General features: G+C 40.2%; 3 protein-coding genes across 4 annotated transcripts; all 3 read right to left on the bottom strand.

Annotated features, from left to right (window-relative positions):
• Positions 1 to 561: 561 nt before the first annotated feature.
• LOC129717926 (DNA damage-regulated autophagy modulator protein 1) lies at positions 562 to 2,536 on the bottom strand. The gene is made up of 5 exons (XM_055668214.1): positions 2,179 to 2,536; positions 1,969 to 2,090; positions 1,662 to 1,891; positions 1,308 to 1,598; positions 562 to 1,251 (listed from the first exon to the last, which is right to left on the bottom strand). The coding sequence occupies exons 1-5, from the start codon at positions 2,241 to 2,243 to the stop codon at positions 1,177 to 1,179; spliced, it is 783 nt and encodes a 260-aa protein (XP_055524189.1). The 5' UTR covers positions 2,244 to 2,536; the 3' UTR covers positions 562 to 1,176.
• Positions 2,537 to 3,077: 541 nt separating this feature from the next.
• On the bottom strand, positions 3,078 to 12,254 carry LOC129717924 (ERC protein 2-like). 2 transcript variants are annotated; one of them, XM_055668211.1, is made up of 5 exons: positions 11,331 to 12,254; positions 4,341 to 4,465; positions 4,065 to 4,289; positions 3,914 to 4,012; positions 3,078 to 3,856 (listed from the first exon to the last, which is right to left on the bottom strand). In XM_055668211.1, exons 1-5 carry the CDS (start codon positions 11,386 to 11,388, stop codon positions 3,632 to 3,634), a joined length of 732 nt encoding a protein of 243 aa, XP_055524186.1. In that variant the 5' UTR covers positions 11,389 to 12,254; the 3' UTR covers positions 3,078 to 3,631. The 2 variants fall into 2 exon arrangements, with proteins under 2 accessions (XP_055524186.1, XP_055524187.1); XM_055668212.1 differs by lacking the exon at positions 11,331 to 12,254 and adding an exon at positions 4,651 to 5,553.
• Positions 12,255 to 12,378: 124 nt separating this feature from the next.
• On the bottom strand, positions 12,379 to 13,786 carry LOC129717918 (zinc finger protein OZF-like). The gene is made up of 2 exons (XM_055668205.1): positions 13,629 to 13,786; positions 12,379 to 13,571 (listed from the first exon to the last, which is right to left on the bottom strand). Exons 1-2 carry the CDS (start codon positions 13,700 to 13,702, stop codon positions 12,512 to 12,514), a joined length of 1,134 nt encoding a protein of 377 aa, XP_055524180.1. The 5' UTR covers positions 13,703 to 13,786; the 3' UTR covers positions 12,379 to 12,511.
• Positions 13,787 to 15,931: the final 2,145 nt, after the last annotated feature.

Below are 15,931 nucleotides of genomic sequence, written 5' to 3'. Positions count from 1 at the left end.
ACGGACTACTTGCAGTCCTTCTAGTGTGTTTTGCATTACTTTCTGGAAGACTTCCAGCGCTGATGCCAAACTGAAGACGACTACAGATATATTTACCCCAGGAAGGGTCAAAAGTAAGGTATCTCGTTTTTTCGGTTATGTTTATCTGCCAGAATCCATGTTTGCAATTCAATAACTCCCCGATATCTCCTCTATTGTCGTTAACGAGTGATGACGTCTCATTGAGTTCGGGTAGCTGTGGAGGATCAATACTGGTCCTCAGTTTTTAGATACGTTTTACATAAACCATCGTACTTACTACCGAAGTGGTTTCGTGGATCCTAGCGATCACTTAAGTTCAATTCTTACTTCACTGCGTTTCGAACGCTATACGATACATGCCTTGCTCAAAGATCTTGGATCTTGTCCCTGACGACATGATCTGCAGATTTTCTACCGCTGTCTTGTTCTCGATGATCGTGGTGTCTTCCAAGATGCTTGCAGAGTGACCAATATGTTCTGTAAGTAAACCAACATGTTCCAAAACAACAGAGCTTATATCAACTACTAGCTACAACCGCGTAAATATGTACTCATTTATTTATTTATTCATTTTTTCAACACAATTACACTCTAGGTTATCCCAGTCTTGTTTAAAAACTAAATATCGTCAACGACAAATTAATGAATTAAGGAAATTGAGAGAAAGAAAAGAGGTAGGAGGCTCTACAGATAACTATGCCGATTGAAGTTGTCGCTGAAGAAGACGGTCAACGTGTGCAGGGCCTCCAAGATGGCGACCAGCATCAGCGACATCGAGAGCGAAGCGATCTTCCGGGGGTCCAGCTTGTCGCGAACCAACTCGTACAGTTCCAGCTCGGAAGAGCACAAATCAAGCGGGTCAAAGTCGTCTAGTAGTTCTTGCTGGTCATCGAGTAGTCCACTGTTGGAAGTTTCGATTCCCCGGCTGTGGAAGGAGTTTCTGATATTGATGATGCAGTTCAAACCGTCACATAGTACCGCAGGTTGGCTCGGCCGTGGCCGGTGCTGTAGGTTAAGATTTGGCAGACTAAGCGATCGTTGTATTTTACGGACGTTGTAGGTGGTCGGTGGTGATGGAAGCCTGCAGTGGGGAAGCTTGGTAAGTGCTGGTGATATAGGTCGCGATGAGTTTGGCTGGTGGTCTGGGGAATCACATCACGAGACGGTACTGATTGGCTCGTTGATCACCGGTTCGTAATACTGGCTACCCTCAACTTCAATGAAAATGAGCTGGAATGTTTGTTGTTAATAAATTTGCTCAAAAAGGAAAAAATCGGCAAACCTACCGGAGGATGCTCGAGTTGCATCACTCGGAACTCATCAGTGAAGGTTAGAATGTAGAAACAGAAAGCGGTTGCAACGATCCACTCCGAGATAGAGCTGGCCACGTGGTATTCCCATCCTCCATCCGAGGGGTACCACTTGCGTGGATCAGTTCCATCAAATAGGATATGTGAAATGATTCCGGTGACGGAAACGATGATGAAAAAGATGGTGCACAGCACCGCAATGGCAAGCCGGATATGAGCCTTCACCATCGATCCGATGTACGGTTGGAGGTGATAGCTAACATAAGCCTAGAATATGATAAAGAAAAAACATATAAATCGTTTAAAAGCAGATAATCAAATGACACTCACTTGCATCCAGTAGTAAACCGTACCCAAACCGAAGGCTAAAAACGCTCCAATGTAATGCACTATTCGTACATTAGTCTCCTGAAAGTTTCCCACCATACTGACACCCAAACAGGACCCCATTCCGACCCAAAAGGCTCTGGCATTCAGACGTTCAACAACCCGTTGAACGTCGGCATGTCGTAGCGCGATTTCCTGAATCTGTCGGAAGCGAACGTAGATGGTGATTCCCACTGCGAGAAACAAAAACAGAAAAATCCCCTTCTCGAATTAGTCTCTCTCCAGTTAAGATTCTTGTTTAGGTACTCACGCAGAACACAGCCAATGCTTATCAGCTGCCCGAAGACGCAACTTTCCGGGGAATAGGTAGCGGCGTCCGAAATGTACGGCACCGTGGGTACCACATGGCCTTGTAGAACAGCCGCTATATAGCTAAACAATTACGGAGAACGAAGTTATTTTTTTTTTTCGAAAGCGAATGACTCACGCGAAAGCGCTTTGTGCGGCAGCAAATACTTACGTTCCGATGAAGGTGAAGTTAAACAGTAGAAACACCGAAATCGGTAGCAAGTAAAGCTGAGACATTTTAATTGTTACTTAAAGGTAAAAAACTACTAAAAACGTAATTCGAATGGGGGTGGAAAATAAGGAAGAAAACGAATCACTTTGCTGCGACACTGTATCACTGGCGCACTGATTATTCGCGATTAATCACAACAAACTAAGCACGGCCCTTCTGGAGAGCGCATTTCGTTAGATGACTAATTGCATCATTTAAGAGCCCTAGTGTAGAAGAATTACAGATTATGTATTATGATGCGAACCAGACTTCGGCACTTTTGTTTTGACTGCTACTGCTACTGATACTGATACTGTTGTGAGAACTGTCAGATTCTGCGCTTAATTTCACCACTGCGTGAGAGGTGAGAGTGTACTAAAACTGGGTGATTTGTACTAAAATGCTGTAACTTTTGCTGTCCTGTAACATATTTAAATTCATCATAACACAACGCCTAGCAAAACGTGGTTCAGTTGAAATCTAGAAGTAAAACATATTTTCAATCACATGCTTTCTCGATTAAATTTGCGCTGATCATGAATTTTTTTTCTAAGACAGCATTGAAAACTTTCTACAAACGATGTTTTAACGCAGATTTCGAAATTAATGCTTATGCCACGTATCGAAAGGGAATTAAACAGTAGAGCGTCAACAAAAACTAATAAAATGACTAAAGTTAATGTTAGAATAACTAAAAGTGACTCAATCACAAAAGCAAAACTGGTATTCACGAAAACTGAAAATTTCCTGGTTATTTTCACAGTTTTTTCTCTAAATTTATTATAAAAATTGCAACATTATATTAAGCGTATTTAATCGTTTATTCGTAATTGATGGAAGATAAACATGGATGATGGTTAAACAAAACGTTTGCGAGATGATCAATAGTAAATGCTATGACTAAATCAATTGTTACTTGCACTATTTTTATACAGTTACTGCAATTTTATCGGTGTTTATCCCGAGTACTCGATCATACTCGGAACTACTCGGAACTACTCGATAGTGTTATCTTATTTACGGATTAAACGTTCATGCTCCCAATAATCACTGCGACACATGACATAAACTATTACTCAGCATTAATTAACAGTAGCTCCGGTGTTCTACGGTTTCAAGCCGAATACTAGAATATATAATCAAATAAACTTCCAGCGTTTAAACTATTTGCATTTGATGCAGAACACAACGTTGAAATAGAATCTATAGCAGCAGAACCGAAAACTTTTTCAACGGCAATCGCAACAAAAATCGGCCACCAAAGCGAACAAGCGATTTATGGTGAGCCACCGGCAGGACAGGGCCTCGGAAGTTTGACGTAATTCCCGTGGGGACACTGGCCACCGGTCTTGCCACGAGGATGTCGTCGACTTCCAGTTCCATGTCCCTTCACACTTTCCGAGGCTGCTCGATGCTATTTCGCTGCCACACAATTTTTGATCGGCGGGAGCGAAGTGATTCCTCCTCCTCCTCCGCCTGCCTGTCCGCCACCCTGTTGTTGGTGATGGTGATGATGATGATGATGGGCATGATGATGAGCGTGCTCCCGCACGTGACTCGGTTGCTGCTGCATGCACTTGTTGTGCTGGCAGATTTGCTTCCGCAATTCGGCCAACTTCTTCTCCATGTCCTTCTTGCGCTGGCGAAGAAAGATTAACATTAGTTCGGCTTTGATGATTAACCTGCCGTGTCTTACCGCAACCTCCATCTCCAATTTATCCTGAACGATGTGGATCTTCTTCCGCAGATCCATAATGCCTCGCACCAAGTGGTCTGCCGTGGTTTTCATGTTTGCCTAGAATACAGAAGCGTTAGACTTTCTTTCCACAAACTGCAACAGTATTAACCATGATTTTCAATTTCTCAGGCGAATGGGGTAGACAGCTTGGGGCTCCCTCCCCCTTGAGGGGACAATTCTCCGGCAGCCGAGCCAGACAGGGTCTCTGTCGACGACATCCCTCCAGATGCCACGTCACATGTTCGATTTGGTGCTGCAGTTTAGCCTTCTCCCGGCAGAGGGCCTCGCCCTTGGCTTGCAGCTCCGCCAGCTGCTTTTTACGGGCTTCATCAAACTGTAACAAACATCAGTTAGTGGAAGACGAAGTTTTTTCTTAGTTACGAACCTTCGCCCTCCGGTGGGCCTCCTCTTCCTGCATGTCTCGAAATTTCAGAGCTAAATTTTTGTAGTTTGACTCGATCTCATGGCGCTCCTTGAGAACGTTGTTGATTGCCTGCAGCACGTGGATTTCTAGAACGAAAGAAGCATGGTTTATTGAATGGCCAATCTAATTATACAAGTTTCTGACTCAATGGATGCTTTAAAAGTCGCAGTGAGTTGGCGTTTTGATTGCAAACATTTAAACTCAATTGATTAAAAAAAACCTCTTCCCTTTTTGCATCCAGAAATTTCCAAAACCGCCTTGACCCTCTTACCCATGTCACACAACTGATCCGCAACCCGGTTCAACAAAATGCTCCTTGCTCCCTCCACATGACTCTCGTACACAACTCAAACACAGCACACCCACTCACGAAAATAATCCTGTGGGAAAGAGAAGCGCAATTTGAGATTTTATAAATAAAACCTTCCCCATGGGCAACCCGCATTGTTATCCCAGTGAAAAAAACGAAAATATTTATGACCCCTTAACCCGATTCATGGTAGTTTCCAGCGCAACGGAACGTCAACCAGCTTGCGATTTGACAGCCTGCGAAAAGTAGGCTGCTTTGTTTGGCTTTACTGCGCTTGCAAGGTAAAAAGTAATTTCCCTATTTTGTCTGACCTTTATTGCGTTCTGCCAAATAGTCATGTAAATACCATCACATCATGACTACTTCAGTCGCGAAGATAACATAACCTAGGCATGTTTCCGTAGCTGCGTTCCCTGTTTTTTCCCGTTTGTATTATATTCCTCCCCGAACCACCGACGATTGTTGGATCAATGGAAGCCATGTGGCCGTTAAGCACTTGGGACAACACCAAGCGAGAGGGGACTGAAGTTCTAAAGTTTTGTCATTCGGTAAAAACTACTTCTCCCTCCATTCTTCTCACACTAACGACGATTGGACTGGCGTAGTCAGGATTGCAATATGTTTGCAAATAGCACAGCTGAGAAGGAACGTTGGAAGGAAGGATGTTTTCCAATTTTCTATTCTGCGCTCGGGGAAAATGAATCGATTATCGACGGGATCGGTGCACAGTGGGAAGTTCCACTGGGAACAATCTGAAAAAACAGACGGGTTTTCAACGTTTGATGCATTTTTACTCGAACTTATTCAGATATTTTATGCTGCCGAAGAAAATTTTGACATCACACTTGCGATATTCGATAACCTTTTTGATTTGAAATACAGTCAACCAGTATTATGGGCCAGTCTGCTATTTGTATTGCTTTTTATCGTATGTCAATAACTTTTGATAGTCAAATTGAAGTTTAATGGACGTGAACAACATTTCTCTATGAGCGGGGGCCTAGTGTGGTTGGTAACGTCTCCGCCAACCACGCTCGACGCCTGGGTTCGAATCCCACCGCCGACATAGGTGTCGATGGTTGTGAGGTGGCGTGATCCACTCACAACCAACCCAACTGGTCTAGATTCAATCCTAGCCGACACCGGGAGATTTTCTGAGGCGAAAAATCTCTGGGATCACGCCTTCCATCGCATGCCGAAGTAAAGCCGTTGGCGCCGTTCCGTTAATAAACGGGTCGTGAGTTAGGATCCTGGGTGTGGAGTCGCCTCCCTGGGCGTCGGTGATTGGCCACAACAGTGACGGAAAATAAGCGAGAATAAAAAAAAAAAAAAAACATTTCTCTATATGCGTTTTGTCCGAAACCCCTGCACTAATGAGCTGAACTCTTAATTTTTCGAATAAATGTCGGTAGACTCTCATCAGCTGATAATTTGTTGTTGTTTTCACCACAGTCGCAAAAAGTCAGTCGCGGAAAATAAGGCTAGAACTTGTGGAAAACATCGTTTTTTTTTTAAACAAAATGAAAGAAACTATAAATAATTGGTATGTATGTATGTGAATAATTATTTCCCTTCGAATGAGGCTAGTAGGCAGCAACAAATTCAGGCACTTTATAAACTTCACAGTTTTTAAACTACGGGACGGCAAATTGCATCTGCAAACAACTTTCAGGATTTTCTTCGGGGCGTGACATCTTGATAGTGTTATCGTTGCCAAACCAAAGCGAACTTTTTTGTTGTTGCAAAAGTCGCGTTAACTAAGCACGACACAGTTTGTAGTGAATAAGGTATAATACATACAAATATACGTAAAAAGACAACAGTGGCAATAACTTGAAAAAATCCAAACCCAAAGAAGAATTCCGCGACAAAATTGTTGGAGTAGATCTTACGCTTCTGGTTTGTTCAAAATTTCGCGATGAGACGCAGCTGACGTAGCATTTTTTTCATGATTTTTAAACCACCCCCTCTCCCCCCTCGTAGCATTTGGTCACAAAACTTCAACTACCCCCTGAAAAAAAAACCTAGCATTCAATTGCCCCCCTCAGGGTTTTGAGAAACACATACAAAAATTCTTGAAAAAAATCACCGTGTCTAATTCAATCTATTTATCACTTATACACTGGAGACAGCATTCCTTTGGATGTTAAGTTCGCTATGGATTAATGTTGCTTCGAAGAGATTGTGTTTTGATACGAGGAGGAAAGATGTTTATACAACTCATGATCCATGTCTGTAAAAAACACAGAAAATATTCCGAAATTCGCAAAAAAACTAATGTTGCGAGCGATAACTTTTTTTATGCATATCGTTGAGCGAGAGGTTATAAATCTTTAGATTTATGTACAGTTGTAATGTTTCTCAGAGAAAAGGATTATTTTTTTACTTGTTCTCGAATTTGTTTGCCTTCTCTGATTAATCAATACCAGGCTTGTTGTGACGAAATAAGTATTTTTCTGATCCGTGCCGAATTAAAAACTACTTAAAATCTGCTATTGTTTAGAATCGGCTCAATTACGTGGCGATTCTATATTCATATCCTGCTTTTCAAAGCAGTAGCCGCAAAATGGAAAACAATATTAAATAACAAATATTTGCATGAAAAAAACGCGTCTATTCTGAAATCCACGTGAACATATGTAATGGTTACAATTTTCAATCATACCTTTTGAATGCTTCTATAAAAGACCTTCTCAACCTCAAATTCTTTTCCTCCATAAACGACTTTTTGCTAAACGATCAAATGTCTTTGAATGTTGGCTCCTAGATAAAAAATAATATAGTTAGCGGTTGTTGGCAATTTTTTAGTCTTAGATTTGATATATTTTTTATTTTGCACCAACCTGAATAATTTTTGGTTTCACCATTTTTTGATAGTTTATTTGGGTTCCAATGAATATCGACTTCTCGAATTTCATTTACGATAGAGTTTTAAAGTTTTTTTTAGTAAAAATTTCCATGCCAAATTTGAGCTCAATCGGATTTCGGGAAGTAGAGCCTAAAAGCGGCCTAAATATTCGAGCTGAGAGTGTCTCTTTTGTGTTCTGGTGTAGTTCGAGTTTCCCAACGCGAAAGTTTCCATGTCCCTTGAAGTTAATTTTTTTAACAATTTTTCATGAAATTACATCAGATCCCGACATCTCATACCTTTTTAAGAGATTTGCTATCACAAAAGTCGATTTCGGAAACTTCAAGAACTACTCTTGTGCATTTTTTCGTTGGTCAAAAAGGTGAGACTTTCACGACTGTAAGTGAAATCTTATTTTGAGACCGGTTAGGCCTAAATTTGACATGGAGACTTTTTTCGAGAAGACAAAATTGGTGAGCCCCAACGTTTGCCTTAAAAAAAATGCTTAAAAAATGCTGATTTTTCATGGGTTTACCTTTAGATGCACTGAAAAAACTACCCATGCAGCATCAATCATAGTAACCCATGAGTCGGCAGAAAAAAAATAACTCGAACTTTAACCGTAATGCCGAAAAAAACGGACATCGTACGGAAAAGGGTGTCGGTTACGCTTGTTCCGGTATCTATCTTGGTACTGTTGGACTACTATCAAAGCATCGGACAATCGACGACCCTGAACGACAAGAAGCTGCGAAGAATACTGAAGAGGAATACCGAGGGAAAAGTGGCTACATCACAGCGTACCCTTGATCGGAAGGTCGGTGCAACCGGCCAAACAGCGTAAAAGTATCTGACAAACATGGACATACATGTCAAAAAGCGGCAGTTTCTTCCATTGGCCTCGGAGCTGCAGGCAATGACGCAGTGGCAGCGGCTGAATAAGATGGTCAAGTCGATTTGTCTGGCGAATCGCGACGTGATTCTGGTGGTCGACGCCGAGACCTATCTCACCCTGGATGGCAACGACTGGCAGGGCACTTCGTTTTTTTACTTCCTTCACGAAGGAAGTGAGCTCTGAGGTGAATTTCATTTCACACACCAAGTTCCCACAGAAGGTGCTGCTGTGGCAGACAATAAGCGAGGAGCTTCGTATTGGCCGTGAACGGGAAAACTATTAGTACAAAGTGCCTGCCGGAAATTGCGTCGTTCATCAAGACATACTATAGGAGCGTAGACGCGGTGCTCTGGCCTGATCTGGTGTCGGCCGGCTACCCGAAGCAATCGTGTGAGGAGATGAAGTGGCTGAAAATCGATGTGGTACCCAGGTCGCCAACCAACCCAGCGTCCCTCAGCTGCGTCCTATCCAGAGCCTTTGGGCAAACCAGAAGCGTAAGACCTACTCCAACAATTTTGTTGCGAAAATTGATATAATAAATTTGATTATATAATTACCTTTCATGGGAAACTCATTAAAATCAATTATCTGTCTTGGTTTTTTATATAACCATCCGAAAAAAGTTAATTTTTTAATGCAAACATTACTACTGAACGAAATACGAAAATCTAATTCCTCTTAAACATTCCATTGTTGATGCAATGTCAATTTTTCTCAAAATTATGTTCAGGTATCAGTAGGTCGTTTCTCGGTTACCCATGAACTTTCCCTATTCCTTAATACCCACTCGTAAAAATAACGTGACGCCGGCCCTGACCTCAGTTCAGTTTGGGCCTTCAGATCAGCAACATGTAGCTTTTTTTAATTCATAAACATACCGAATAATCCGGGATCATAGCTTGTATACTAGTAACAATGCACTCTTTTCAAATGGTTTCGTGCATTGAGTAAAAAATAAATTACTTCCATATACTTTGAACTCAATTTAAGATTTGCGCATAGTTAAATATTTTTTTTGGTAACTTTATCGAATTGAGTGAATTAATTAATAGAAAACATATCCTTCCAAATCTTAGTCAAACGAGATTAAATAACGATTGGCGTAATTACGAAACTTCTCACTGAACAAAAAGTCCTAATAACAGTAATGAGGTCGTAGTTTGATGCATCAATATCCGGCGTCATATGCAAATGACAATTCGAAGTGACCAGAAAATAAAAAAAAAAAAATTCCCGGTGTCACTATTGTGACAACACCAATGGTGCTTTTTTGACGTAGGACTACGTCTCTGTTTTCTATTCTAGATGACATTTTATAAATTTGAAAATAAAACTGACAAATGTTGCGTCCGATTTCAAACGACAATAGCAAGCGAACGGCTGACTGCATCTTAGTCATTTATGTGTCGGTGGATAGATAAAATGTGTGACAATTGTTTGATATAATGTTTAACAATGTTGCTTTACTGCTTAGTAGTGAAAATAGGTGAAAAGTTCCAAGGTTAAGCTTTCCCATACATTTCCCTCGCTATTGCCTCGCTTCCCGAGCACAGATAACAATAACATGGACGGAATAAATTCCACTACCTACATATTCTGACTCAACAATGTGTTTTGTTTCGTTTAGCTTTCTCGAGACTGTGTGGCCACGCCTACAACGCAAAAAACTACGCTCAACTCGATATAAAAGACCGCGTGTAGAAAAATCAACTTCATTCTTGTTCTTAACACGATAGCAAGTGGAACCCTTATATCTGTGTGAGATACACGGTGCATAACAGGCGTAGTGAAAAATATTAAACAAGAGTTAAAATCAACATTTATATTTGTCCTACGTCACCATTTCATACAACTCCTAGGGCTGTATACCTTGTAGTATTTAATTCGAATTTATTACTTGTCTGAATATATTCAAAAGTGTATTTTAAAAGTATCGAAAAATTAACAAACTGTGACATCAAAGTGTATCTAAAACGCGTCCAACTATGGAGAAGTACCAGAAGTGTTGTCAAGAAGTATAAAAAATAAGAAAAATAAATGATCCAAAAATTACCAAAAACGGCAAAACGGTGTCATAAAAATTGTAAAATTGATGTTGTTAAAAATGTATTAAAATGTTGTCCGAAAAGTGTTGAAAAGTATCGAAAATACATGCAAAATTGATGGAAAAGATCAAATGTGAAAATATGTATGTAGAATAATGCCAATGAAGTGTAAAATAGGAAAGAAAGTGTTGAAAAAGTGTCAAAATACATTGCTTATATAATGCGTATATTTTTTTTTGAATTTATGCCAGTAGAAGTGCTAGTCGCCTACCACACATCTGAAATGTAATGATCTAAGGTGAGGGCTGAGATATGGTGAACAAACAGCTCCGACACGGTAGTGATTTTATTGTGGCGTTATATACTTTTAGTTGTGTAAAAACGCGGATTTTGTGCCAAATAATCGTTATTTGCGGAAAGTGTTACTTTTATCTTTCCGCTTGAAGAAAACGGTGACTATAGCGCAGCGAAAGTTGAAAAAAGTTTACGAAAATGCTGCTCCCTTGCTTTATAGATGGTTTTTTAAATGATGACGACTATCCGCGTGAAAGAAGTCCAAACACCTTCGAAGACGCTGAGTTAGAGGATTTTCTCGATGAGAATTCATGTCAAACGCAGGAGCTAATAGTGGTCTCGATCGACTAGATTACTTGAGAGAATTCGTTATCGATATTGTTTTTGTCATATTTTGCAAGTGTAGGAACTGTTTCAGCGGTGTAGGAACACTCACATACACAAAATTATGAACCACCCTATGTCGAATAAATGAACCACCCTAATGAAGCATAATGTATGCGATGCTAGTTATAGTGTATATCATTATACAAGCTATTTCGAGAGACTAGCCACTTACTTTCTTGATTTTTGCTGATTCGTTCCTTGATCTCATCCAAACTGGCTGGTGAGAGCATAGCTTGTCTTTCTGGCTGTTATCCTCTATACGAACGGATTGGTTTGCGTATACCACGGGCACTTGATAAACCGCCCAACTTCTTGCAAAATCATTCAACACTTAAACCCCACTTAATTTCGCAACGAATCACATTTGAACGCCCGTCGTCACGCAGTAGACACTTTTACACCAAAGTCTCCAAGTCAATGCCTACTATCTGCTAACGCCATGATGACACCGATCCGATACACCAAATTAGTGTCAAACGCTAAGTTATCCGGTTGGATAGAAGAGTATTATTACACGACTAGCTTCGACCAACAGACAGCACAGGAATGATATCTGGAGCAATCTCTGCTTGCAGGCGGTACCGAATAGGGCTTGTTTATGCGGTTGCCACATGGCGACCGTGCGCTTTTTGTTATTCCACCCTTCCGGGGGTGGTTAAACTGCTGGCATTATTTTTGGGATTCCTCAAGAAAGTCAATACCTGAGCACAGGGACAACATGTCTGCTAAATTGCTATTGCTGTGGGAATTTGTATTTACTAGGAACTAAGTAAAAGAGAGATACATGTCTACAATGCTACATACACATTTTGATATAAATTTGATTACCTACACCTATCTACAGTGTGGTATCTAAGACAGGAGTTTGAAAATTTGAGATTTTTTTCTTTGGTGACTCATACAAAAAAGATCAATAAATTAGAGAGATGGAGCTAAATTTGACTTTTTCAGGCATCCAGTTCCTTCTTCGTCGTGAGCCTGACTAAGGGCAGAGGATCTTCAACTGTCACAAGAATCATTTTTGCGAGAAATCTTTAATATTTAATAATTCTCGACTGGAAAATCATTTTAGAAAAAGAACCCTCCAGGTAAATACAAATAAACGAGGCAATATTTGGAAAAAAAAAACACTATACGTAATTTGGAAGAACTCGGACTTTGGAATGGCTGAAACGGATATTTTGAAGACCTTGCTGTCTTTTAATAGCATAAATAGCATCTGATCTGAAATAGGTGTAGCTTTATTCTCAAGATAAATTTCTTTTCACAACAGATGGACTAATGCAGAAAGTTTTTTTTACCGCGAAATCGCTTGGTATGAGGATAACTCAAACAGGAGAAAAAACCTTACAGCTAGTTTAGACAAAGTACGCAAAATCCTTTCCCACAGGTGCCACACTTGTGGGGGCGATCATTCGTATGCACTGTCATGTGATATTGCAGACTTCTTTTCATTGTAAATCGTTTACCACAAATGTCACAACCGATTAGTTCCTCCTCTGTGTGCGACCATAGATGTGCCTTCAGGTAAAAGTTGCTGGAGTAACTTATGCCGCAAATCTCGCATTTGTAAGGCTTTTCGCCACGATGAATTTTCATGTGCATCTCGAGGTTATTTTTAGACGAAAGAATTTTTCCACATACTTCGCATTTATAGCGCTGATTGCCAGTATGCACTCGCATGTGAATCTTGAGGTAACTTACCGGGTAATTTTTCTGACAGATTTTGCATTTGTTAGCTTGTCCATCAGAATGAACGGACTTGTGTTTGCTCAGCGATTTATAGCAAACGAATGCTTTCGGACACTCGTCACACGCGAAAGGTTTTATCCTTTTAGGGTGAGTATTCTGGTGCCGCATCAGGGACCACTCATCGTTGAACGTTTTGTCACAGAATTCGCACTTGAAAGATCGCTCGTTGGAATGACTCAACTTGTGCCGGCTCAGGACTCTCTGATCGACATAATAATTCCCGCACACGTTACATTCGAAAGGCCTTTTAACATCGATGTGCGATGCGCGCCGGTGCCGGTTCAGATTGCTGCGAATCTTGAACGCTTTGTCACAAATCTCACATTTGAACTTTCGTATGGCCGGATCGTTCGAGTGAGACAACGCGTGCATCGATAGTCTATGCTTAAAGGGAAACCCTTTTCCGCAGACATCACATTTAAAATTCCTTTTGTGCCTTGTTAGGTGTCTCCTCAAAACCTCCTTTTCCCTGAACCTTTTGTCGCAGATTTCGCAGCTGAAGGATCCATTATCTGAATGCATTAGCTTGTGCAGCAAAAGTGAATTCCGACGGCTAAGCTTCTTTCCACATTGATTACACTCGAAAGACTTCTGCGATTTGTTCTTGTCAGCCGATGGGGTATCATGGATGTTATCCGGTTGATCGATCGGCTCACTTAAGCTACAAGATGTTTTTCTATAATTTATTTCACTACTTATGGCTCCTTCAATTACTTACCGTGTCTCTTCGACTTTAATAAAACTTTCATCTTCGCAACCATTAGACTGCTCGTTTATTGGGGAAATATTCATTTTGTTATTCACTGTGAACCTAACACAACAAACAAGTAGAACTTAACTGTTTAGAAGCATCAAACTTTCCGAACTGTCATCGTACACCTTGAAAAAAATGCACGTAAAATTTACCGGGAAAAGTGACTGATACTCATCCACCTTCTTTTCACGTAACTTTTGCCGATTTATTGAAAGCCGACCATGTGTTAGTGTGTTAGTGTCAACTTCAGTGTCAATCGTCTACGTGTTGGTCAGGTAACTATAACCTGATTTTCACGTACTTTTTTACGTGATATTCAGGTGAAACCATAAATAGGACGTTTGAACCCCACATAATTTTCACGTACTTTTTACGTGTTATTCAGATGGAATTTACGTGAATTTAAAGTAAATAGAAAACACAGCGCATATAACAAATAAAATTTATTTTTAAATACCAACAAAAAAACTTGCTCAGAGACAACATTACCAACAAGACAGAACCAGGAATGGCCGGAACGATTGTCAACCGTTCATAGTTTTGACGCAGGATGTGCTCCGCCCGGACCTGACTGTTGACGATTCCAATCGTTCCGGAGGCTCGGCAAGAATTCACCAATTGAAAATTCGAAAGTTTTTGACGTTGACTAACGTCTATATCGAAGTTAGGCCCCTGAATTTGAAAATCTAGTAATTCAACCAGGGAAAACCAGAGAAAAGTAGTCAGGTTTTGAGCGCTTATTTTGCAGTCATCTATAATCAGGTTTTCGAGGTTTTGGCATCAATCGATCAGAAATTCTTTTACGGTTAAATTTATGTAACAAAAACAAACTATTGTTTGAGATACACTATTGAAAAATTGGTAATTAATATCGTTTGTCTAAATCACACCGCGCAGCCAATCACTACCTCTCTTCCCAAGCACAGTCGACACTAACGGATACAATCGATCTGACTTTGTTGTTATTGTTGTTGTCACTTTCTGTTTCCGATGTTTATGCTGCTGCTAGCGGAAAAAACCTTGCAAATATGCATCTTTTTGTTGGTGTTAATTTTACGACAGCGGCCGGCGCCCCATCATTTCAATTCCAAAACCGCACCAGTGACATGCGGACGCTAGGTGATAGCAGCTGAAAGGAGGAAAGACAAAAGAGTACCGGTCATCTCGTGCCGGTTTCACCCGTTATGCTGGTGGCTTTTAGTAGTAAATGGCTACTGCAAAACACTTAAATGGCTGGAATTCTGGACGGACTAACCAAAAAACAACAATATAATCGGCAACATGCACCTTTTGGTGCCTCGAAATTTTGGTACAGAAGCGGCTAATTGAATTTTCTGTTTTACCAAATGCTGCTGCTAGCGGAAAAAACCTTGCAAAAATGCATGTTTGTGTTGGTGTTAATATTACGACAGCGGCCGGCGCAGCTTTCAAGAAACATTTGTCTCTACCATTCCATCATCTATGTAGCACCTCCTTCTTTCTAATTATCTGACGAAGCCTTGGTATAAAACGTATCGTTCGAACGTTTCACCCCATCAGTTTCATTATCAAACCGTACCGGATACATACGGACGCTCGGTGTTAGCAGCTAAAAGGAGGAAAAACAAAATAGTACCGGTCATCTCGTGCCGGTTTCACCCGTAATGCTGGTGGCTACTGCAAAATACTAAAATGGCTGGAATTCTGGACGGAAACCAGTAAACAAGAAATCGGCAACTGGCACCTTTTGGTGCCTCGCAGTTTTATAATAGAAGCGGTTAGTTGAATTTTATGTTTTACAATTGCTGCTGCTAGCGGAAAAAAACCTTGCAAAAATGCATGTTTATGTCGATGTTAATTTCACGACAGCGCTAGGTGTTAGCAGCTGAAAGGAGGAAAGACAAAATAGTACCGGTCATCTCGTGCCGGTTTCACCCGTTATGCTGGTGGCTTTTAGTAGTAAATGGCTACTGCAAAACACTTCAATGGCTGGAATTCTGGACGGACTAACCAAAAAACAACAATATAATCGGCAACTGGCACCTTTTGGTGCCTCGAAATTTTATTACAGAAGTTTTGTAAAAGAAGCGTTGCAATTCCCTCTACTATTTGCTTCAATGGAATATAATATATATATATATATATATATATATATATATATATATATATATATATATATATATATATATATATATATATATATATATATATATATATATATATATATATATATATATATATATATATATATATATATATATATATATATATATATATATATATATATA

Source organism: Wyeomyia smithii, chromosome 1, assembly GCF_029784165.1.
Source record: "Wyeomyia smithii strain HCP4-BCI-WySm-NY-G18 chromosome 1, ASM2978416v1, whole genome shotgun sequence".
Lineage (NCBI taxonomy): Eukaryota > Metazoa > Arthropoda > Insecta > Diptera > Culicidae > Wyeomyia > Wyeomyia smithii.
The sequence above is the reverse complement of the archived record's forward strand: the minus strand, read 5'-3'. Positions and strand labels throughout refer to the sequence as shown.